We start from the raw sequence: 25,957 nt of genomic DNA, 5'->3' as shown, positions 1-25,957 counted from the left end.
GCCTGCGACACGGGATCGTGACAAGTTAGTTTTAAACGGTCAAAAAGAGCCAAAACATCGAGAAGCACTGCATTGTTGGACACTAGATCGGTGACCGCTAGGTGGCGCGCTGTCATTCAGCCGCTGGTCCTCCACCACGTCCAGACTCTTTTCTCCCCTCATCCAACATGGCGTTGCCCTCGCCGGCTTCACGCTGCATCACTGGGTGGGGCTTGCCAGCAGTTGGGCACTTCCGGCCGGCTCGGGTTTCCATCATTTAAATTGAGCTGCAGATGATCAGCTGCGACTACATTCAGCACCTCGCACTTGGCGAAAACACCACACAACGCATTTTTATGTTTTTTTGGTCTCGATAACGACATAATTGTTGCTTGCGGTAAATTAGTCGGGGCCTGGCTGTTGTGTGGCCTGAAGCGGGAGCGGCTGAACAATAACGGCGGCGGCGGTGTGACAGCGGCTCGGCGCATCGTCTCCGGGATTCCTCCGCTCGCTTTTGGACTGAATTCCGGCTGGACGGCGGTAACGTGATGTTGTGCATGAGCAGAATGATCTAGGCTCGCCTCTGCGGTGTCTGTTTGCTGAAAAGAGCTGGGGAGCAGGGACCAAACTCTTCTTGAATGCATTATTTCTTTGGCCCAGAGCTGCTAAGTGGCCCGGTCAGACAATTGATGAGAGCTGAATGAGAGGGACACCTTTGAAGAACCGTCTTTGAGTTTTAATAGAAATACGGTTTGGATTCAGCTCTCGTCTGTAGACAGTATTGCTGATAAATTATTCTGCAATAGCTTTCAACAAGGCTCACTGAATTTAAAAGTCCAGCTAAGCCTCATTGTCATCATCAGGACCAACAACAACCACCCACAGAAGTGTAGCAGGACGGACAGACTCTGACCACAGTGTTACTTAGGTTTTATCTGGGATGGTTGTGTGATCAAACAACCGTTCATTTGAAAGATAAACAAAATTTTATCTCTATGCTTTGATTTCCACACTTTTAAAGCACACTATTAAGATCTTTTCTCATTTTCAAGAGAGTTTCCCTCAACTCAACTCAACCCCTTGCTTGGCTTAAGAAGCTGTGGGGTTTTCTCAATGACTTGCATAACTAATAATAAAGAGCAGTTTTTTTCTGTACTTTTCAAGTCAGACTGATCAGGTTATTATGATTTTGATTTAAAGATCTTAACTAGATCTGCCCTTGACACAGCAGATCCTCTAAATTTGAATTTATTAGTTAGGTTACCGGTTATTGTTATCATTGTATTACTGCTAGGACAGAGTAGGATTCAATCTATTAACCAGAGATTAAGCTAATCCAAGTATTCAGTTGATCAGCAAGCAGTGTTTTTGGTCGGTCACACCTATCGGAGGCTAGACTACTCTCCAATCAGCCCCCAACAACCATGTTCAGCTGGCTGGGAACCGACGACAGGAGGAAGAAAGAGCCAGAGGTCTTCCAGACTGTCAGCGATGGGCTCAAGAAACTCTACAAGACCAAACTGCTGCCGCTGGAGGAGAGCTACAAGTTCCACGAGTTCCACTCCCCGGCCCTGGAGGACGCCGACTTCGACAACAAGCCCATGGTGCTGCTGGTGGGACAGTACTCCACCGGCAAGACCAGCTTCATACGGTGAGCGAGCAGCACACACCCTCACACATACACACATAGACACACACACTATCTAACTAGTTTAGTATGGAAAGAGAATTAATCACACATGCAGACAAGCACGGAAAGCACATCAGTATGCATGTATGCACACCGAGTGAGGCAGGCGTACAAGCACACACACGCACACACACGCGCACACACATGCAAGAGGGAGAGAACACGAGAAAGAGAGAGTGAAACTGAGACACAGGGAGATAGAGAGAGATAGACAGAGATAGAGGCTGACACACCCAAACAGACATTGTCCTCTCTCAGCCTCAGCAGTAAAGCAGCAATAGACACAGCAATAGAATAGAATAGAATAGAATAGAATAGAATAGAATAGAATAAATCAGCATAGAAGCCTAAAGAGAAGAGGAGCACTGAATACAGTGGGATTGAAAATAATACATTTGCACAGCCATGTTGTGTTTTGTTTAGTCACATTTATTTCCCATTGTGTCCACATTATAGTCATATCTCCTGCAAAATACAATTACAGTTATAAACTTTAATAAGACCTCTGAATCTCTAGAACGTATAACATTTTGTTCAAAAAGAAAAAAAAAAACAGTTTGCGCTTAAACGTGTCAAAAAGTCAACATTATAGTCATGGAAAGTCATGCAAAAGTAATGGAAGTTGAATGTGGGAGTGGGAGCCCGGACACACAAACACACAAACACACAAACACATATGGGGGTGGAAATGCCTTTTCCTTTTCAGTGGGGAATCCAAACTAAATAAATAAATGTATTCTCTCCCCTTGGGACTGGCATTATGAAAACTTTTCCCGTCCCCACCCCAAACAGGCCCATTCTGGGTCCAGAGCCAGAGTTTTAAATCCCAGCCTGAGGACAACTTGTTGTTGCAGTTAAAAATTAGATAGAAAGCAGCGGATGTTGCTCTTATGCCTTGTTTAAATCACTGGCTCGAGTGGCACTTTATTACCAGAGCAGCCGTTATGACTGGCGGTCCAGCTGTCAAACGGTCAGTAATACTTTCCAGACAGACAGACGGAGTTATAGACAGGTACAGAGGGGACACAGGAGCCTGGCGTCTGACCTCATGCAGAGCTGTCGGGCCCTAAGGTGCAGGAAGTGCTGGGGACCCTGTCGCAGCAGGCAGTGACAAGCCCCTCTTAGCCCTGCGGTGGAAAAGCACCAGAGGCCACGTCAGGTTTACATGGACATCATCCAGCAGGAGGAGGTGGCTCGCCTGAGGGAAAATTATAATGTTTTGCAGTTTGTTTTCGCTTTTGTTTGATGTGACCTGACATTAGTGAGCCTTTTTCCATTCAGGTACAATCAAGGAGAGTTATTCTCTTCTTCACCTCCACCCATTTTCCTCCGATGGGACAAACCTAGACGCCTTGTCTACTTTTGAACTTATAATCTTGTCGTCTGCAGAGACTATTTAGAATATTTTTTCCCTTGGTTTCTTCCTCTCATTTCCGCCATCCTTTTTAAACTCTCATAAATAGCACTGAATCTTGTTTTCATCTAGTAATGAGCCTTTTTCTGTCTGGCATTCATTTTGTCACCTATATCTTCGCTATCATCCGTACATTTTTTTAGGGCCCATACAGCATTGTGTTGCTTGTATAGTCTCAGCACTTCTTCTTGTTTTCTTGTATTGCTGGTGATCCAGTAATTGTGAGTCAGTCTCTTATATGTCAGTTTCGTTATAGACTCTACTCTCTCTGTAGGCTGCTTGCCGTTCTGGGAGTCAGCTTATTATCCAGTTATTTTAAGCCATTCCAGATGAGGCGGTGGGATAATCTCCTGAAATGTAATTGTAACAAAAATTCACTCACAGGATGGACCAAAATATGCAAGTAACCATTATGCTGTGTATTTAGAGTTTTGTCAGAGCTAATGGAAAGAGCCGGGTGTTTGAGCGGGGTGTTTCTGGTGTGCGCGTGCATTTGTGTGGGTGAGTGGGTGTGTGCGTGCGCGCTTGTGTGTGAGATAGGGAGACATTAGCAACTGGGTGTCGGGCCTCTTTTGAACTGCATGGATAGTGCTAATGACTTGTGTCTCACACACACGCACACACGCACACACACACACACACACACACACACACACACACACACACACACACACACACACACACCATTGTATGTAGGCAATTAGTGGTTTAGGCCTTTGAAAGCTAGATAGATGCTGAAAGAGCATGCTGTTTGTGACTTCCTGCTGTAAGACAAGACAGTACACAGACATCTCTGCCCTCTCTCTCTCTCTGTCTCCCCCCCGTCTCTCCTCTCTCTCTCTCTCTCTCTCTCTCTCTCTCTCTCTTTCCATCCTGACCCCACAGCTCCGACATTGTAACAGGGAGATGCAGAATGTACAAAGTGCTGAGTAACCCTCGGTCAGAGCTACTGCAGACAGAAATACTTTAAGTTCTGTCAGTGTCTCTCTAACTCGAGGTGATGGAGCAGTGCAAGTGTTTGGGATGTTGCTCCATGCACATTATCCTTGTCATTTATATGCAAAACTAAGGTTTACGTTTCAGGCATTTTCTGCTGTAATTGTGATTGTAAACAGATATTAGTTGTAATGGAGCAACAAATGTTGCTCTGGGCTTACTGGTTGGTGACAGAATGGGGCTGCTGAAGGACAAAATTAAAATACTGTTAATTAGATACTTTTTTTTAGATACTTTTTTTAATACTTTAATTAGATTAAGATTTAGAGCTTTTTCCCCTTATTTTTGCATTTTGATGCATAGTGATGTTTACATAAGCAATAGGTGTGACTGACCAAAAACATAAGATATTAATTTTTTTTCAGATCTAGAAAAGGATTTTGAAGCCGATCTAGATCATGCAGCCATTTTACAAATACCTTTGAGGTTATATTTTTGTTAAATTTTTTATAAGTATTCTTATACAAGCAGTTGATCACATACTAATATAAATAAATAGAATTTCCAGTGTTGTTTTTTACTGTTACACCCAAGTTTAGCTTTAATACAGCAGACTCAGTTTTAGTTTCAACAGAAAACACAGCATGTTTAGTGCCAGTAGGTCAGCCATAGGTGTGTTTGGACACACTAATATTTGGCAGTTTATTGAATAACAAAGATGGTGTTAATTCCAAGTAGAGTGACGGTTGTTTATAGTCACTTTGTGTTTTCTTGCTGCATATTCAGCTTGGGCTGAGTCGTCATGAAACGAAAACAAATATTTGTCCAGGAAGTAGAAGACAGACAGACGTAGAAGGACAGAAAGGCAGATGCTGACGGAGAGTAATCCGGCCTCTGCGGCCCGGCGGTGTTCGTCCTCAGGACAGTCTCCGTGATGTAATGCGAGCACATCTTCCTGATTTTATCCACCTTCCTCTTTGGTATCTTTTTTTGACTTTTACACGGCATTTTGAGATTCTAACAAAAAAGCAACAAATCAATTAGTTTTTTGTTCTAGATGACAGGATTCCTCTGCTTGCCTCACAAAACAGCAAACAGCTGTTGTGACAAATGCTTTTCACGGGGAGGCTGCACTCTCCCATCCCTCCACTCATGATTTGACTTTTAAAGATACTTCATATCTCATAAAGTTGAGCTTTAAGGTTGTGGGTTTGCTTGATGCTGATGAAGCCGGTTTATTGAATGTTGGAGTGATCATTTTTGCATCATATTTTTCAATTTATCTGGAACAAAAAACATAAAATTAGAAATATGCGTTTCTTGCTGGGATCTGGGATTTGTTTATTTGTTTGCTTATTTGTTTGTTTTGTTTTTTTTTAACACCTTGAGATGTTTTGTAAGCCAAAAAGCTGCAAAGAAGTGAAGCTGCTTCAATTTGGATACTTCACTCATCCGGATATCTTGCAATTTCAATATGATTTCGATGAATTGTGCAGCCATATTATAAAGTCAGTGGTATAACATTATAGGATGGTTATGCTCATGCACTGCATACACACACACACACACACACACACACACACACACACACACACAGACACATACACACGATTTATGGGCACAGAAACACACACATACATGATCATTCACACTTATCTATGCATATGAAAACACTTGCTCACACTCCCTTTTGTAGTTTCACAGTTCATGTTTGATGATATATGTTGTGAATAATCTGTTACACAACTCCCATCTGTAGGAGTGAACACACACACACACACACACACACACACACACTACGCATGGATGTTAGCAGATGCACGTGGTTGTGCATATGTATTGCACAACCTCCCTAGAAAAATGCTCATGTGCAGCGAGATAGCTGTGCCAGGCACTGCTGCCTCTGTTGACAAGGTGTGTGTGTGTGCGTGCGTGTGTGTGAAGATGTATAGGAGGATGACCCTTACATCTGGTAGTAGTTTAAACACATGCACATACCACACTCACATTTATAATATATAGTCTATCATCAGATGTAAGGGTCATTTAGCTGTAAATCTCTTGCTCAAGTCTGTTTTATGTTCTTTGCTCACATTTGGCCTTCTATAGATAACACACACACACACACACACACACACACACACACACACACACACACACACACACACACACAGACACACACACAAATCTTAATTTATAACATGTAATGTCACTGAATAAACAAACTAAATGTAACCTTTCACTCTTATACAGATGAGTTTAAATTAACACAGTACGTGTAGCCTATTGATGTGTTCATGGCTGATTTATTGCCATCGTTGAATTGGAGCAGTGAGACGTGATGAAGAGTCATTTTTAAGGCTTTAATTGCAGGGCACAGCTCCATGTTATAACACTGTCACCGGCCAAATGTATGTTATAAGATCTTGGAATCATTTTAGTTAACTCTACTCATTTATCATCCAAGCTATCAGTCTGTGTCAGTTCAAACTTTGTTTGGTATAAAACTCAATACAATCATGTAATGGCATAAATGTTGTCTTTTCCTTGTTTTAAAGGCTGCATTATAGTAAAAAGATGCAAATTTCTGAACTTATTAGACTGTTTAGCTGTTCTATTATTTGCCTCTACCTGCTTGGTCATCATATTCATATTACTAATGACTGTTTATCAGATTTCTTGTGTGTAAAATTCATATAAAAGCTCCAATAGTCCACCCTACTATATCATCACAATATCAATATGAGAGTATTTGGTCATAAATACTGTGATATTTTTGTCCATATTGTTCCTGACGTTGACTTTTAAGAGTATGTGTATCTGATATCTGGATGGCCAAATAACTCATGCCTTCACACTACTGTTTTTAAAATCTTGTAATCTCTGCAGGGCTCCTCGGTAGCTGGAGAAGGATTTTTCCCCTCGCACCGTATCACATATCAGAGTCTGGCATTAATGGAATGTGCTGCTATCTCACCTACAGCTACCTGTTGGAGCAGGACTTTCCTGGCATGCGGATCGGACCTGAACCCACCACAGATTCCTTCATAGCTGTGATGCACGGCGACACAGAGGGCATCATCCCCGGCAACGCTCTGGTGGTTGACCCCAAGAAGCCCTTCAGGAAGCTTAACGCATTCGGAAATGCCTTCCTCAACAGGTAGACACACACACACACACAGAGCAGAAAGCGAGGGGGAGATGGAGAGGAAAAGAAAGAGAGCAAGAGTAAGAGAGCACAAGAGAGAATCCACACCGAAGCTCTACATTCCAGTCTGATTGAATTTCCCTCTGCTCACTGGGCAGGCTTCCCTTCGTTAATGGTGTGTGTGTGTGTGTGTGTGTGTGTGTGTGTGTGTGTGTGTGTGAGTTTGAGAGAGAGAGAGAGAGAGAGAGTGATTGAGACAGCCGGTCATCTTTGCAGAGTCATCCCTCTCCTGGCAGCTAAAATTCTTCTTCGTGGTTCTTTTTTCTGCAGTGTCCTCACGGCGGCGGCCCACCACTGCTGAAAGGACAAAGATGAAACACTGGTTTTCTATGGGGGGAGTCGTTTGGGGGGGGGTGATGCATTTAGGACAGCTAACCTGTTAGTATTTATACAGCTGGAGAAGGACAGAGAGGAGGGCAAGGAGACAGAGAGGGGGAAAGAGAGACAGAGGTCTGGCGTGGGAAGATGTTTGTTGTTAGAAGTTTTTGCACTTCTGTCCTGCTTCCTTTAGGCCTCGTCTCCTCTGCACTTTCCTGTGATTTCCTCTCCTCCTTTCCCCTTTCCTTCCTTTTCGTCTCTTCTGCCCTCTCCTTTGATATCTTCCTCTCACATACTCTCTTTTCCTTTTCCTCTCATCTTAAAGGATCAAACCAGCGATTGAACGTTTGGCCCATTTACTCCAGTTTCCCCGTATTTTACATTGCAACAAACCATTTTGCAAATCACGTGGGAGCACCAAAGATTTCACAACATATAATCAGAAACATGAGTTTTTTGGTTGAAACACCCACCTTATAATGTTCTGCCTCTGTGGCTAACAAAGGTGTCACCGTTCATAAACCACACAACTGATTATTGGCTATGTAAAGCAAAGGTTTCCGTGGGGACTATTTTCTGGTGAAGGCAGCATTTCACTCCACCCAATTTCAAGTCATCAAAGCACAACAGCGCTGTTGGTTTTGGGAAAACTAATGTAGATGACTTGATTGCAGTGATTTAATAAGTCTCTGAAAGTTCATTTTCATATCGTAGTGGAGTGAATGGAAACCAATGGCTGGATAAGAGGGAGGAAAAATGATATCAGTTCTAAAATATGACTGCAACATGAAGAATATACATTTTATAGACATTAGAATAAATGTACAAAATCACTGGTATGGTCCTTTGGATATATGAAACTGTCACATTAAAGGACAGTTTCACCCAAGGTCAACGTGGGCTTCGTTTTTCCATGTTTTCTAACCGTAGCAGACCAGAGTGATCGTTTTGACGCTTGCCCCATGTGAATACATTGTAGACTATGGGGGAGGCGAGCTACAGATGTCAGCAGTCTTGCATGTGGCGTTTGATTACACTTTGGTCACAACGGATCGCTGTAGTTGGAAAACATGGAGAAATGAGACACAGGTTGAATTTCAGTGGACTTGTCCTTTTAACCATTCTGTTTGTGTGTGTGTGTGTGTATGTCTGTAGGTTTGTGTGTGCCCAGCTGCCCAACCCAGTGTTGGAAAGCATCAGCGTGATCGACACACCGGGGATTTTATCAGGAGAGAAACAGAGAATCAGTCGAGGTAGGACATGCAAACACATACACACACATTGGTGTGTGTTTGTCATACTGTATTGTTGGTGTATGTGTGTGTGTGTGTGTGTGTGTGTGTGTGTGTGTGTGTGTAAAGTTTATGCTGGGTCAGTGTTCATTCAGTGTACCTATTCAGCTGCATCCCCTGCTCATACTCTGAACTCTGAACTACAGTGTCAGCATTTCCTTTGGTGTGCATGTGTTTGTGTGTGTGTGTGTGTGTGTGTGTGTGTGTGTGTGTGTGTGTGTGTCTGTGTGTGTGTCTGTGTCTGTGTCTGTGCTTGTTTTAGTTATGAGGATTATCCTGCATTTCACAGAGGAGGGAGCAGTGATAAAAGGATGACTTCTCGAGTACACGATTTCCCTAATAATTCAAAACTAACACTGTAAACAAATGTGTTTTGCAGTGCGGTGACCGCACAGTAATGAAAACAAATGACACAAAGCTCACTTGAACTCTCATGCATTGAACTTGTAATGAAATGTCAACAAACAAGGCCACGCATTTTGGTTTGGTCTCAGATAGTTAATTGAGTTTTTGGGTAAGTCCTTAAAAAGAATTTCCCAAAACCATCAAAGGCACCGTTATGTTTTCCATTGTTTCCAGTTGATCCTCTGTGTGACCACATGTAGCTGCTGCCGGGGGAAACTTTTAATTGCGAATGTTCAATAAAACCTTCTCTTTTTTTTGTTTCCGGTTAAATGAGAACTCAGGGATTATAACACAAACTTGTTTTTGACTGCGAAGACCTTTTAGTGAATGTTCAGACCGAACCTCCCCTGAGGCGCGGGAATGACTAAACTGACTTAACTTCAGTGGTATTCCCTCATGCATATTTTGTGCTCTAGCTCAGTTTTGGTAAGACTTGTGAATACACACACTCAAATCTTATCTCGACACAAATATTCTGTGGCACCTAATATCCACAAGCCATATGTTCTCCACATAGTGCAGACCACATTTTGGAGACATGTCAACGTCACTGTTTTTGTGAGAAGAGTTAACAGAGATAATCTATCTAGCTCTTGTTGAGATCATAGTAAAGACCTGTTTTTCCATGATGTGAAGGCAACAGCTGTACAGTAAGAATGTCAAAGACGTCTTCAGCTGTGCAAGTCTCCAGTTTTTGCACTTACATATGAAAGTGTTTGAGAAAGAGTGTTTGAGAAAAATCTAGCTCAACAGTTTTCATTATTTACTTGGTCCTGCCATTTCAGTACATCATGGTATGCAGGACAAGACAGAAATTTCATAATTACGCCTTTGGTTTGTTTCCCATTTAGAGCCGGTGATCTCTCATGAAAAAGTCCCCAAAAATCTCTGTGACTCTTGAATTCCCCCTCTGTCTGAGGGAACTGAAAGTGGAAGGGCCCCGGCCCTGTTGGGGAGGGATGACGAGATGTTTAGGTGTGAGAAGGCTTTTGTAAGCAACAGTTCTTCCCTTTTGTCTCAAAGCCTGGTGTGACTGTGACTGTGGGCATTCCCAAAGCTAATAGCCAACATCGCCATATCAACCGCTAACATTAACAAAAGAGCCGGGGTAATTAAAGTCAGCCGTATTTCTCCCACTCCCTCATTCACTCTTTCTTTCTCTCTCTGTCTCTGAATTTCTGTCCATGTCCCTCTCCCTTTCCCCTTTCCTCTTTGCCTTGTCTCTAACTTTCTCTCCCTCTTTCTGTTTGTTTTTCTTTTATACCAGCAGTCATAGCCAGTGCCAGTTTTGCATGTTGTGCTTGTTTTTATTCCCATGATTGTCTCCTTTTTGCCAAAACTCTATTGACATCAAAAATATTGACCCTCACAACAGAGGGGCATTGAATTCACCTCACTGTATCGGGATAAAGGATGCAGGTGTGATATGGGCATGATCTGGAGAAGTTATGAGCAATTTCTTTTTTTTTTAATGCACTTATTAGTTTGGATTGTAGTATTTTTGTGTTTGACTCCAAAGCAAAATGTTTAATCTCTCTTGTAATTGTCATTTAATTACTATCAGCAGATGAGTGCTTGGTGCCAGCTCTAGTCCACCAGGCCACTCAAAGCAGCTGTTAATTCAACTGTTACATCAACATTTTATCATGATACTGTTGTTCCATTATATAATTGAAACTGAGTTGTGTTCCACTCGACCAATCCTTTTCCCATGCTCGAGGCAATATTTTTCATCTCCATTGTCTCCAAAAAACAATTCTGCAATTCTCAGGACTAAAAAGCATGAAGAACAAGCCCTGGTCATGCAGTCCAGCACATTGCTGTTCTTAATTTGAGAGCTGGATTTCTTTGTTTGTCATGAGAAAGTTGTTGCGTCCACCCTGTTGAGAAACAACTGAGAAGACGGACTTTATCATTACCAGATGACCTGCACTTTCTGTTTTACATATTGAACTGGTTACGTTGAGCCTGAGCTGACCCTTAGCAGCCCTGCTCCATCGTCCATTTGGTAGGTCAGAGTGTCCTGTGTGTGTGTGTGTGTTGTCAAACCAAATAAACAGCACAGTGTAGAATGACCCTACCATTGTCCATATATGAAAAAATACAGGCTAAACTTAACCTCTACTGAGTCAGCACAGCTGTGTTTTCTCTAGGGACAAAGGCTGTGTGCGTGCATGTGTGTGTGTGTGTGTGTGTGAGTCTAGTTTTGTGTGGTACTTTTCAAAAGTGAAGTACTACCTGTGAAGTTTAGCAGAAACTCACTCAAACTTGGAGGATAATGGTTAATGATAGGTGCGCTCCATTTGGACATGCCGGTGTGCCGTTTCTTACATAGGAGGCTGAGGGCGGAGCTGTAGTAGTTGACATGAATTGTGTAACTGTAGCTGTGAGATATGGGACACTTCACCACGCCATACCTTAAAACAACATGTAGATGTAGATCACACAGATAATTTTTAACCACCAAAGTCCAAGTAAAAAGCATGTAATCCATGGAATCGAATTTTTCTGAATTTACTGAGTGAACTCCTGGGAGGGGTGAGCTCCTGGACGTTTTTTGGGCAAACAGCTGTTTTGTACTTTCAGGCGGAGCACGTCCCCAGTCACCGGTCAGCCTTCAGCAGGGCGGAGGCCGAAGATGAGTGTGCTTGACCAAGTTGTTCAGCGCAAGGCTGTATGATTATTTGAGTGTTAAGGATTCTAAAACCTGGATGCACACCCAAAATCTTACAATCTAATAAAATCAGATTTTTTTTTCAGCTTCAGAGCAAGTCATGAAAAGTAAACGTTTTGTGAGATTACAAAGCCATGGGGTTACCATGCACTAATGTTCAATTCAATGTCATTGTGGTTGCATAGGCAAAAAAACATTGAAGCATAATTCCATAAAGCCGGGACAGAAGCACCAAGGCGAGCGTAAAGAGATTAGTTTTAATGTTAAATAAAAAAGTGAAGGGTTCACAGTAGTGCTCAGGTGCAGTGTAAATGTTTCAGTTCTAGGATCATGTTCGGTGCATAAACATCACATCAAGCAAAAGGAACTATATGCTGTAGATTTTTTTTCACAGTAACTACTTTGAAATGAAATATCAGGGTAAACAATATTAATATTAATTAAGGTTCGGTTCCACTGAAGTGTAGCAGTTTCCAATGACTCGGCATGAATAACACCAGGACCCTGGCTCTGTTAGACCTAAATGGAGCAGGACCATAATTAATGTATATTAGTATATTATATTAGTGTGTTTACCCTGATATTTCATGTCAAAATGGCTGCTGTGAAAAAGTTCTATTCTCATGACGTTGCTGGGCCAGACATTAAAGTCACATGACAAAAATCATCGATAGAGACAACATGAACAAAACACAGCAATAGCCAGAATTGAACTGGCCCAAGTTATGTATGTTTATATTACAGAATATCAAGACTTCCAAATATTCAAATTTTAAGCCTCAAGGAGTACATTAATCACTCAAAAAAGCATATTGATAAATCCCACAGTGAAATAACATGACAACATCAATTAATCCAAACAGGCTGAGTACATACACAAGCAACACGCACAGGCCCCTGTTTGTCCTGGGCAAACCTGGGAACTCTTTGAACGCGCCCTGATTTTGGGCGGGATATCCTCAAAGAGTCAGGATAAATCCTGCCCTCAAGTGCTATGCTGGAAGCCCGTATTCCCAATATCAGATATCTTGGCCGGAAATATTGGGTAACCACAGCAACCTCGGAAAAACAGAAGCCATTACAAACCATTTTTACATGCATCATTGCCGTTGCAAAGAACCGTGGCCCTTGCTCACTCACTCACGAGATCATGTGGACTTAATAAGTGTGTGTGTCCTTGTTTGGTTACATCCATTTCCTTTCTCATCCCCACTTGTGTGTTGTGTTTTGGTTATATATATGCATCTCCTTGGATATTTCATGTGTGTGTTCATATATTTGTGTTGTCTCTGTGTGTGTATTCATCATTTTTATTTCCCCCTTTTCCATTCCTCTACCCATGTGTCTGTATTTATGTATGTGTATGTGTACATGTGTGTGCCCAGATGCGACAGAGGAGTTTTCAGGCTATAGCTGTCGACATAGATGTCCGTATGGAGGTATTGTTGATTAAAAATCTGGCCATCTGTCAGCTGTAAAAAGGCATAATAAAGCGATATTTTAGTAGTTATTTTTCTTCACCAGACATTTGCCACATGGTTGGGGAAAAACGTATATATTTGTTTACCAAGCTAGCTAGTTGGTTATTATTTTTGCTAAAGTTGCTTGCAAAGGATTGTTGGAGAACTTTACGTAATTTGATGGTCCAGTCTTCATGGCTGTCCCATTTTGCACAGTGAACCTTAAGATGTGTATATGCAGTTTTACCCCACACCATGTGAAAAGTGCAGCGTGGAAGAATAACCCACTGAAATTCAAAATATCTGTCACTTAACCCTCTGCAGCTTCGGCCAAGCAGCAGTGCACTCTCTCTCCGCTCTCGGTTCTGCTAGGCCTGTTCATACATGACCTACAGATACAGTCAAAGCATTTTACATCCTCTCTAGTGCTGCTGCTGCTGCTGTGGAACCGAAACTCTGCGCCTGTGAAGAATTACTGAGAAATTCCCACAGTCCTAAATACGGCTGCTAGACGAAAACCTGTTTTTGTGAGAAATAGCTTTACTTGAAGGTCGATGCCCGTGAAACCCGTGAAACTGCAGTAAATTTTAATGGGCTGCGTTGGACCTGTGGTGGTCAAAGATTTTGAACTGGAATGTGTACCTTGAAAAAGCCACAGAAACTCAAAACAGCCACTGCTAAACATACCCAGTCTTTTTATAGAAGTTGCATGTAACCAGGATCTTCCAAACTATTCCTCTTCTGGTTGGAGCAACAGTGTAGTGAGTATGTAAAATTTAGGATATGTATGACTTCTACGTATTGTAACAGTGATAATTGCCTCCCTGGCCCACACACGGACAATGTGACCCTGCTTGCCTCGTTAAATCAAACCACATTGTTTTGCAGAGTCTGGGTTTGACATCAGATTTAGGGCATATAAATATTAAAATGGGTCCCGTATTTATTGTTAGAAAGTCATTTGTTATGGTATGATGCCAGTGGTTGCCAGGCTGAATAAAAAAGTGAGTTCTTGCAGAAAAAAAGTAAATCTTTTTAGGGTAACTTTTGCACAAGTCTGGAATTTAGATTCGCAGCTCTCCAGAGAATTTGTTTGACTGCATTAACATAAAACTATTACTCACTACCAAACTTACAGCTATTTTTCCCTGGTTGCTGACCCATAGTAATCACCACTGTAACCAGTTCACCACTGCCTGTCTGCCGTTCTCTCTTCCTCTCTCATATATTCCTCAGTGTGGGTTGGAAACTTTAACTCACTAATCCTTCCATCCCTCTATTGTTCTTTGTTCTCCTCTCATATCCTGCTGACCCAAGCCAGGTAAGAGTGAAATGTGTCCTTAAGCAGCACAGAAAGTCAAAGGAGTCAGACAAGGGCTCCTGCTCACAGATTCAATCATTTATTCATAACCTCCATTTACTGTGAACGCCTTGTTTTCCCACACATGTAATTGTCTGAACCACCAAAGCAATTTGAAAGACCATGACCCAGCTTTTATTGTAACATTACATCAAACTGAGATGCAGAGTGGAATCACAAACTAAAATTCTTCTGCATAAAGACTCCTATTTAATAATTTAACCCTGCAATACCATGTATTCTCCAATATAACACAGTAGTAGTGCAGTGTGTTTTGAAGTTTTTTCAGTTTTTTTTTCATTTACATATGGAAAAAAATGGTAACGATTATTATCTGATTTTGGTATCTGATCAGATTTCAGGGAACCAGCGATATTTTTCTGTCCTATGTAAATGCAGTGTTCATGAGCATAACTTTTTTTTTTTTTTTTAAACAAGACACTTATTTTGAATCATTGCAGTGCCTTTTCACTTTGTAAATAGGCATTCTTTTTTGACCATATTTCATATATTTAGTTACACAAGTATCTGGACGACACTTAACTCCTATCGTCACATCCATCAGTTATCTAGACGTCTTGTGACTAGATGCTAGTGACCTCCTCACTGAGTGTAATCATAATCTGTCCAAATAGCTCTGGCAGCCTGAAACGGAGAAGACTTCAAACAAAAACGGCTGTAATCCTTTAACTGTTCAAATAAAATAACGCCGGATGAGAAAGGTTTACACTTTATATTTAGTTCACACACAAAGATTGAAGCTAAAATATCTTTGTTTTGCTGTCTGCTTTTGGAGGTTGTGGTATGTGCCCTTGTGTGTGTCTGTTTTTTTTTTTTTTTGAAAGCCACTTGGTTTAGATCTTGGCAACACCATCTCTCTTTATAAACCGACATTCTTTTCTCTCAACATGTTGTAATCTGGGCGTCCTTCATATTGACTCCTCGATTGACCTGCGGCAATAGATTGGTCTCGGGGGTTTTGCAACATCATAGCTCCGGGTCGTAATTCAGTTCTGTGGATTCTGGCTTTGGAAGAGAGCTGGGGACAGTGATTATAAACACAGTAGGGATGGCCGACATGATGAAAGTAGTATAAAGTGTGTGAACTTTTAAAATGAGCACTGGGCTATTTTTGAGAAGAGCAAAGAAATGTGTTACTGTATTTCTCCAGCAATCCAAATGCCTCTCCTCTATCTGGTATTTTGACAGGATTTATACAGGAAGTCATGAGGGATGAGGTGATACATAAATGACAATTCATTTTAATCTCCCTTGAATTCCTTCTGTGCCCTCCCAACACCTCCTCATCATCTCACCTTTGATTTCACACCCCAACACCTTCTTTCACTCTTGTCTTCCCCCCTTATTTGTCTTCCTCCCTTCTACACACCCTGTTAATTCTTCCCCACTCTCCTCTCCTCTTCCAGGCTATGACTTTGCAGCTGTCTTGGAGTGGTTTGCGGAGCGAGTGGACAGAATCATTTTGTTGTTTGACGCCCACAAGCTGGACATCTCCGACGAGTTCTCAGAAGTGATCAAGGCCCTGAAGAACCACGAAGACAAGATCAGGTGCTGTGAGAACATCGGCGTCTTGTAGATTCAGCACCAAATCCTTCATAATTAGCCGCACGGCAAAAACATATAAATACTCGCTCTTTTTTTGTATCTCAGCCTTCATTTGGTGTTCATGCAGTAGGGCTGTCACAATACCAGAATTTGGTAGAGTAAGAGATTGGGACTGCTGCACTGCGTCAAAAATAAAGAAGATGGTAAAGGAAACCGTGAAAACAATCGGGTGCACGTCCAGCATAGGGCCAAACAACATAAGACAATAAAAATGACTGTTAATCTGCCTCATGAATTAAATACGCAATGTAAGAAGCAATCTAAAAATCCAAGGTATTCTGATTGTAAAAAAGTATATATCCTGTATTCCACATGGAAGAGCAAACAAATGTGTTTTGATGTGAAAACCATGCAGACAAGTAAAATCACGTGACCAGGAAGTAAATAGATGGATAGATACAGAGATACAGATATAGAGATATACAGTAATTACCAGAAACCATAATTTGTTAGTTGACCAGCATCAACTCGTGAAATTCCACAATTCTCATTAACATAACTTCTCTGGAATTCTCAGTATCTCAATTCGATAGCATGGCAAAAGAGAAATCCCATTTAGCACACACTCTTTTATTGAACGGTTTTAACATTTAACATTAACAAGAAAGCAGAAATAGTATTTGTTTAAACATATACTGTAGTCTACATTAGAATAAGGACACTGAGTTACAAGTGTAACATTAGCCTGTAGCCTTCAAGTAGAAAACAAAGCAGCCCAAAAAAAATACACATTTCAAATTATAAGAACAGTATGAACTGTCCTGCTGTTACAATAAATAACAACTGTATGATTATGTGCTCCCATTTCCATTTACAGCCCTGAAAGCATGACATTTGAAGTGTTTCGTACAGGCTAAAGCCGCATTAGTGTAACAACACTGAGTTACACGGTCAGAGATCAAGTTGCGTCAATACTACAGTACTGAAATTTTGGTATTGACACAGAACCTAAATATAGACTCTTGAGACATCTCTGTCATGCAGTCGTGATGCTGTCTGTGCCACTGGCCAGCTGCAAGAGAAAACCTGCTGCTGCTTTGACACACAGCAGCGTGGAGTCTGACAGAAATGTGAAATGTAGAAGAAGATTGATGGATTGACAGGTTGATGCAGTGATTTCGGTACTTTATGTCAGCTGTTTTTAGTGTTTGAAAGCATCATGAAAAATGTCAGCATCTGTTCCATTCTGTTGTTCAGGGTTGTGTTGAACAAGGCAGACCAGATAGAGACCCAGCAGCTGATGAGAGTGTACGGCGCCCTGATGTGGTCACTCGGGAAAATAGTCAACACCCCGGAGGTAACCTGCCAGGCACACTGGTCAAACGACTAAAAAATAACATTCAGACCCTCTTAATGACTTGTTGGCTGACAGTTACTGAGCTAGTTTACCGACTGGTCTACTTGTTTAGTTCATTCATTTTGTAATTTGTGTACATTGTTTTATTGCGGCCCACTGTTGATTCCCTTTCCATCTCTCCCTGGCCGCCAGGTGATCCGGGTGTACATCGGCTCTTTCTGGTCCCACCCTCTGCTGATTCCAGATAACCGGAAGCTTTTCGAAGCAGAGGAGCAGGATTTATTTAAGGACATTCAGTCTTTACCGAGGAACGCAGCGCTGAGGAAGCTGAACGATCTGATCAAGAGGGCTCGGCTGGCCAAGGTGAGGCAAAGAGGAAACAACAGAAACACAAGTTCACTGATACAGGCTCTGGGCACTGCAGGAATTATGGTGGCTATTTTGCTCCACATGTAATTAACTTGTGACTCTGTGGCAGGTAATGTTATGAATGTAGGAGGGTACAGACAGTACAAAAGACAAAGACCGCACTATCTTATGTCTTGAGCCAGGAATTAGTCATAGAGAAGGAGTTGAAACAATGTCACTACTGTCCAACCTGATCAAGCACCTTGGAGTTTTATTGCCAGTTTCAGTGTTTGGGAGTAAATAACTTCCAGTAACTATATTATGGTGAATATTTCTCATGAATTAAAGCTGCAGTAAGTGATTTCTGACCACTAGAGGGTGTTGAGAGCTCAAACTCCATTTGTAAACAAACAGAGTCAGGCCTGCTTCCAGTTCCACAGTAGATTGCTTGTACAAAACTGAAAGTTAAAGTGAAGTGTGTTTTGGGGATGGAAATGAGGGATACAGTTCACTCTCACAAGGCTCCTGTTGGATTACTTGGATTGTTTAGTCTCTGGCCTCCAAGTTGAAAATGTGGTGAAGCTGCAGACCATAAATTATCTCAAGTACTTTTCTATTGCAGTTTGTGCTGTCTTTTTATTTACACTGGCTAACAAATACATGAGCACTGATTTGTTTGTGATGAGCCATCTAATATTTATGTTATTCCAATATTAGCTCCCAAGATTATGGCTGTGAAAACTATTAAGTGTTTGAATTCCACAAATGATTAAATTGAACTGAACCATTGGCCTTTAAAGCAAAAGCCAATTAGTGTTCATTGTCATGTTTTTAGTATATAAAGAAAAATAAAATTTTAAATAATGTCATCGTTCAGTATGGCATTTTGACTGAGACTAATGAGACTGATACTGGTTATTTAGCAGAGAAACGTTTGTGTTGTCTCCACAGGTGTGTGTGTGTGTGTGTGTGTGTGTGTGTGTGTGTGTGTGTGCGTGTGCGTGTGTGTGTGTTCCCTGTTCATTCTCACCCCCCATCATTCATTCACCTCCCCCGGTCCGTCCAGCTGTTAACCTTGACAGAGCAGACCCGCCCCGTCTCCTCCACAGAGCAAATAGGGTCTGACAAATTAGGTTGTCCCCCTCTGTGTCGATTGTTTCCTGTTTCCTGTTTGGACAGGAAGTCAAGTATGACAGGAGAGAGTCCACTTCCTGCGATAGTTCCAGGAAACACTAAAAAAAGGACGTGAACGTATATGCACACACACACAACACCCCTTCCCCTCAACATATATGCATAGATTTCTCAGTGTTTTCCTGTTCGATAGCTCATAGGACTTAGGGTGTGTGTGTGTGTGTGTGTATGTATTTTATGGTTTTATGATGACAGCTTCAAGGACAGGAGGCAGATTGAGGGAAACACACACACAGATTAACATAACAACTGCTGAACAGAACAAATAGGACTTTTCCTGTGACTTCCTCAGTGTCCCAGTGGGATTTAAAAAAAATGTCCCTGAAAGAAGTTTATCTGTGAGGCAGCTGGTGTACCACCTGTCAGGTTCAAAGAGGGTTAAAAGTGTCTTTATTTCTGTTCCCAGGGGTTTATGCTTGGAAAAGTTTGCTGATGGTGATATGACAAATTAGCAGATGCTATTACCCACAGTACATAATTTTTTAGTGCACTTAAAAAAATCGAAGGTCCAGTAATACGATGCAAAAAACATAAAGCTTGAGGGGGTAATTTGATCATTTTTTTGTCATGTGTTCATCATTGTTAGACACACCCTGATGATAGAAATGGCGTTTGAAGAAAATTAGTTTTTAACTTTGGTTAAAAGATCATTAAACAAACACCTACAGTTCTTTTCTCTTACATTCAGTTTCAAACATCATAAATGATTTAGGCACCCAGTTTAATCTTCCCATATCCAAGTAGCTAGTCTACCTGGCCATGGGTGCTCACAAACGCTCACACATTTTCGCAGTATTATTTCGCAGTGTTTAACTCTAAGTACCAATTGCAGACTTCAGCTCACTGCTCAAAAAAACCAGCTTTAATCACTGTCCTAGTGAATTTGTTGAATTTATCAAATTTATTGAATTTATTTCCGCTGAATTGCATGTGCATGTTTTGTTCGGTTTCCATATGCAGGTCCATGCTTACATCATCAGCTCACTGAAGAAAGAGATGCCCTCTGTGTTTGGGAAGGAGAACAAGAAAAAAGAACTGATCGGCAGTCTGGGAGAAATCTACAGCCGCATAGAGAGAGAGCATCAGATATCACCTGGAGACTTTCCTAACCTGAAGAAGATGCAGGTAAAGAGGAAGAGAGGAGGAATAAATATTTATAGAAAGAAACTTCTCATTGACTGTCAGACACCAGAACTAATTCAAACATGATTTGGCTGACTTGTCTTTCCACCCCCTCTGCCTGTCCCAGGACCAGCTCCAAGCTCAGGATCTCACAAAGTTCCAGCCTCTGAAACCCAAACTCCTGGAGGCAGTCGATGACATGCTGGCCAACGACATCGCTGGCTTAATGGTCCTGGTCCGCCAAGAGGAAACCCAGCGGCCCAACCCAGTCGTGAAGGGCGGCGCTTTCGATGGCACGTTGGATGGCCCGTTCGGCCACGGATACGGCGAAGGAGCTGGCGAAGGCATTGACGAAGCCGAATGGGTCGTCTCACGCGATAAACCTGCTTACGACGAAATTTTCTACACGTTATCCCCCGTCAACGGGAAGGTGACAGGGGCCAACGCCAAGAAGGAGATGGTGAAATCAAAACTGCCCAATACAGTGCTGGGAAAGATCTGGAAGCTGGCAGATATCGATAAGGATGGGATGCTTGATGATGAGGAGTTTGCGCTGGCCAATCACCTGATAAAGGTGAAACTGGAGGGACATGAACTGCCATCAGATTTGCCACCACACTTGGTGCCCCCGTCTAAGAGAAAAATACCTGAATAAATGTGAGATTAAAAGCTGACCCTGCACAGTTTCCATCCCTCAAGCAAAAAAAACCCTTTAAAAGAGTAATTGACCACAGTAGCATTCAAGCAAAAAATGTCATTGATGGGAGAAATAAAGAAAATACCAGAACAGATTAACAAGAATACCCCCAAACCAAGAGCGTAAACCCTTCTCTCTTCTCTACATCTGCTGCCCCATTTAAAAAAAAAATACTAAAATAGAGCAGAAACTTAAATTTGAGTTAAAAGTTACATTTTTCAGTGGAATTCTATTGAAGTCAAAGCAGCCTTTTCAGATATTTCAGATGTTCACATTTCCACAGTGCAACATTTCACCTGGGCCAAAAAGCTGGATCTAGATTAATTCCACTACTAACATGCCAAAAAAAAAAAAAAAAAAAAAGCTTTGAAAATCTTTGCCAATAGCTCCCTGTCCTGCTTCCTATTCTGCATAAGGTGATAAGGAGGGTTAGTGATGGGAGGAATGGGTATCTAGGGGTGGGGGACAGTTAGTGGGGTGATTAATCAAGATGGAAAAAGGCCTAAAACAAGAAACACTGGAACACAGACATAAAAGTTAGTCTAAACTACTGGAAGAAAATGGATGAGGAGGAAGAGGGGACACCGAGGAGAAAGAAAATTTGGGAGAATGGGGACTGGGATTTAAAGGTGCATATAAACACTGTGAACAAAGAAGGAGCAATTCCGAATAGCACATTAGATCAATGAAGTAAATCCATGTTTGACTGCGGTATACCATAATACCTTTCACATCCCTTTCAGGTGTAGACTATGGCTTCATTTTTATGTCCCAGCACCACTCAGCACTCTGGCTTTTGTGTCATGGCGTCATACAGAAGAGTTAGAAAGACTTTTTAGTGGGCACACAAAGAACACACAAAATGGACAAAATGAGCATTTGATGGAAACGTTGATTATGGAAGGATCTCAGTGATGAAGAGCGACGAGTCTGTCCCGCTCAACTTTCAAACAGCATCAAATATGATTACCTTGTTTAGAGATACTGTGACTATAATATAAAGCTATATTATGGGTATTGTTTGGATATGGGAGTGTGTGCTTGGAAAGTCCAAATATTATTGTATTGTATGGGAATTTGAGTGTGAATGTTGAATGCGCATGGTTCATGGTTCTGTGTGGGCTCGTAATTGTCACAAATATTGTATTGTATGTACACATTTGACCACACGTATTAGCGTTATTAGTTGTAACATGTACATGTATCGTTACGTTAACAAGTCTTAATTATTATATATGCTACTGATTTGGGAGGATTTTAGCGGTTATTGGTTAAAATTTAATGAGTTGTTCATCTTTAATAGATTACCTTTTGACAGTATATTAGAGCTTTCCTAACCTGACAGAAAGTGCAGACAGTGAATGCATATTCCTTGCATATTTTATGAGAATAAAACACTAATTCTAAGCATTCTTAAAACGTTTGTTTTTGTTTTGGTTGGAAATCTGGCTCAGTTATTAATGTATGTAAAATGATATACAATGAATGCAAATCTTTACAGTATGTGTCTAATATGCTACTGACACAATTAAATATTGTTTAGCTGACTGGAAGGGCTAGGAGCAATGCCAGTATTTTATTGTTTGTTTGTTTGTTTGTTTCTTTTGACTATGATTTGGGACCTTGTTTCTGATTGGTCCTCTGATGACTCCTATAATAACTAATGAGCCTTGATCACAAGAGGAGAGTCAACATGTATAGTTTGGACACCAGTGTGACAAAGGAGAAAGTATGTTTTAATAAAACTGGGTTTTATAGGGGGAGAGTTTGGGTTACTGGTGGACAAAGAGTCCTCGTTATGAGCCACAGAACCGATTTATTTTACATTTTCATTTTCATGCAAAAGATGCTCTTTATGGACATTCTGCTGCCTCCATTGTGTCGCCTCCCTGTCAGCATTGACTTTGTATGTGCTCTTACAGTGTATCTAATGTACATAACAAGACTATATGTCTTGTATCTGTTGCATTTTATGAATATATGACAGATTGGGAAATCATCATCATCTGACACAGATTGGGAAATGGCTCGAGTGTTTTCAGCAACATCAGCTCACTTTTTATAGACGAGCCAGGACAGACTCAGCGACACCGATGTGAAAATCACGTGGTTGCTATAAAGTGTTGAATTTGTTGAGTGCTGCCATTCCATGAAACAAAGATGAGGAAATACGTCTACAAGTCTGCAATACCAAGTCCTATGTGTTGTTAAAATTCAGTGCTTTTAGATGGTGCCACTGCTCAAGCTGTACTTGACTGCTCTTCTGTCAACATAAACAGTGCTAACATATAATAAAAATCCATTTATTCAGCTGTCTACTGCCTTACTTAGTGTTGCTTTAGAATGCAGAAAGGAAAATGTCCAATTAAAGTATTTGTGTATATACAGTATTTTCAGTCATTTACCTTTCGTCATTCGCATGGAAGATGATAAAATCCTAAGCACCATTGCATGCACTTCTCTCCACTATCATCACCATATGCATTATCAGTGTTATTAGTTAATGTAATTAATATTACTACCAATGGCCAGATTATGTGTGTGCGTGTGTGTGTGTGTGTGTGAGAGAGAGAGTGCTTCAGGGCTTCAGTGTCCAGGGTCCAGGACCCCTCCCTGGGTGTGAAGTCAGACAGAATGAAAAAGCACAAAGGAACGGAGGGAGAGAGAGAGAGAGAGAGAGAGAGAGAGAGTACCAACTGATTGCGAGAGCAGCTGAGATGTGCCTGTCTCTACTTATGGCTGGAGTCTTATCAGCTGGACTTGTCAGTGGTTAACAATGCAGGCAACTGTCAACAGTGATATATGACTGTTTGTGTGTGTGTGTGTGTGTGTGTGTGTGTGGTTACATGCAACGACATATTGTAGCCTAATGGATGTGTGTGTTTGCTGAGGAGGCACACATGTGGAAACTATACATCAGGATAAAACATACACACAGACACAAGGAAGTTATTATTTTTAACAAGTGTACACACATACATACACACACACACACACACAGGGTGAGAGAGAGAGAGAGAGAGAGAGAGAGAGAGAGAGAGAGAGAGTACCAACTGATTGCAAAAAATGTTACGAACATACTAGTGTTATGGGTAACATATAATTTTAAAGACTGCAAATGTATCACCGGAAACGACTCGTTTACATATATTTGATCTTGAGCCTCACATTAACATGGTAACTGTAACACAAAAGGGGAAAAAATTACTGACTAAGAACGTAGGCTTATTGATTGATTGATTGATTGATTGATTGATTGATGTTTTGACAGCCACAGAGCGCCAAAAGGAATGAAGGAGGGATTTACACTCAGGGTTGGATGAGATCCTTGCACCTGATTTAATGAAAGAAAAACACATCATTTAACGCAGTTTACCGCCGAGCGGAAGTAAGTTTAAAAATTTGCCATGGCTTTAAATGCATGTGTGTAATGTGTTAGATTCCATACAATTGTAATGTGTTGGACAAAGACTGTGGCCGAAAAATACACTGGCTACCTTTCAATTGCATTTGCGGATAACAGGTCTATAGTGTCATAACGGCCCGACAGGCCGCGCTCAAGTAGGCAAAATACGCCGCGGCAGGGCGCTCTTCCGTATAGCTCACCTGGTAGCGCGCCTGCCACTTCTCCAGGTTCTCCAGGCTGAGTCCTGAGCTCAGAGACCCGGGTTCGAGTCCAGCCGCAGGCGTTTGCTTCATGTCGCCTCTACTACTTGGAGGTGTGCAGTAGCCCAGAACGAGGGGCCTAAAGTTCAAAAAAGTTACCTAACTCATAGCTTGTCTTGAATTTGCTTTTATTTTGAGATGTGTTGCTCTCATCCGCCTTTTGCTAGTGCGGACTGCGGGGCCTGACAGCTGGAATTCCTGACATGCACAGCAACCGTTGCCAAGCGGGCTGCCTGCATAGCCTAGGCCTACAAGCTTTTTCAAAGACTTGTCATCGCTGCCAATGACTTTGTCAGCAAGGGAAAGCAATCACACAGTCTTAGGGTCCTTCTTCTAACGCCACAAGAGCCCATCAATAGCCATCCTGCCATCAATCGTGGTCAGTCAAGTTGAAATATTGCAAAACGGAACGTTGCAGGCATTACCCACAATGCTAGGGGGCAGCAGATCGGCCAGACAAGGCTGCCATGTCCAAACACAGCTCATTTGAAAAGGGAAAAATGTAGGATATCTGTGTCCTCGTTCTGTTTTTGTTGCTGGTGCTGATGATATAGGCCAATATTGCATGGGAAGGAAACGAGCTGAAACCATGAGTGTGTCTGTCCTGCAGAACCGCATCTTTAAATAGAACTCAACCGAACTTTATTACCGTGGGAGACGGATCTCAGCGAGGGGAGCGACCGCTCGCCGTGGTATGTACAGGTAAAGTTGACTTGGCAGCCGCCTACTCCCCTGGCTGATATCCGGCTCAGTGGCCTTGAGCAAGCCACTGTACCACAGCTTGTTTTTTTCTCTTTACACCTTGTTTTCTTGCTTTCTCATCGTGTGTGTCTGCGTCTCACATAGGCAGAGGCAGAGAGACAGAGGGCTGGATTTTTCTTTTTTCTTTCTTTCTTTCTTTTTTCTTTTCTTTTCTTTTCTTTTTTTTTTTTTAAGGAATAACCTAGCCCAAATCATTCAATATTCAAACTATTTTCCCATCCACAGCCGACATGATTCACATGCAATGTCAGCTGTACACTGGATTTTAAATCATCTCCTACTAATAAAATCAAATCAAAGCCCTTGTGATAGGGGCGCTAGCGCTGATTGATGGGGAAATGCCTTGTACTGCACTCGCTTGACGTCAGTTGACTTGGGAAAAACAAGCAGATTTTGAAAACACTTGGCATGCTTGCTGCTACTTTCAAACTTGCTTCAAAGCGTGTTAAATGATGTGTTTCTCTTTTAGTAAATCAGGTGCAAGGAGCTCATCTAAGCCTGAGTGTAAA

The 25,957-nt window shown here is 41.6% G+C and overlaps 1 protein-coding gene across 1 annotated transcript; it reads left to right on the top strand.

Moving 5' to 3' along the window:
- The first annotated feature begins 248 nt into the window (after positions 1–248).
- Positions 249–23,335, top strand: ehd3 (EH-domain containing 3). The gene is made up of 8 exons (XM_030047056.1): positions 249–1,630; positions 7,003–7,179; positions 8,701–8,798; positions 16,164–16,305; positions 17,560–17,659; positions 17,852–18,022; positions 20,162–20,326; positions 20,451–23,335. The coding sequence occupies exons 1-8, from the start codon at positions 1,404–1,406 to the stop codon at positions 20,976–20,978; spliced, it is 1,608 nt and encodes a 535-aa protein (XP_029902916.1). The 5' UTR covers positions 249–1,403; the 3' UTR covers positions 20,979–23,335.
- The last annotated feature ends 2,622 nt before the right edge of the window (positions 23,336–25,957 follow it).

Source organism: Myripristis murdjan, chromosome 24, assembly GCF_902150065.1.
Source record: "Myripristis murdjan chromosome 24, fMyrMur1.1, whole genome shotgun sequence".
NCBI lineage: Eukaryota > Metazoa > Chordata > Actinopteri > Holocentriformes > Holocentridae > Myripristis > Myripristis murdjan.
This window is presented reverse-complemented; position numbering and strand designations above follow the sequence as displayed.

Coding starts and splice junctions, on each gene's coding strand:
- ehd3 (XM_030047056.1), top strand. CDS start 1,404: ATGTTCAGCTGGCTGGGAACCGACGACAGGAGGAAGAAAGAGCCAGAG. Junction 17,660..17,851: donor AAATAGTCAACACCCCGGAG/GTAACCTGCCAG, acceptor CCTGGCCGCCAG/GTGATCCGGGTGTACATCGG. Junction 18,023..20,161: donor AGAGGGCTCGGCTGGCCAAG/GTGAGGCAAAGA, acceptor TTCCATATGCAG/GTCCATGCTTACATCATCAG.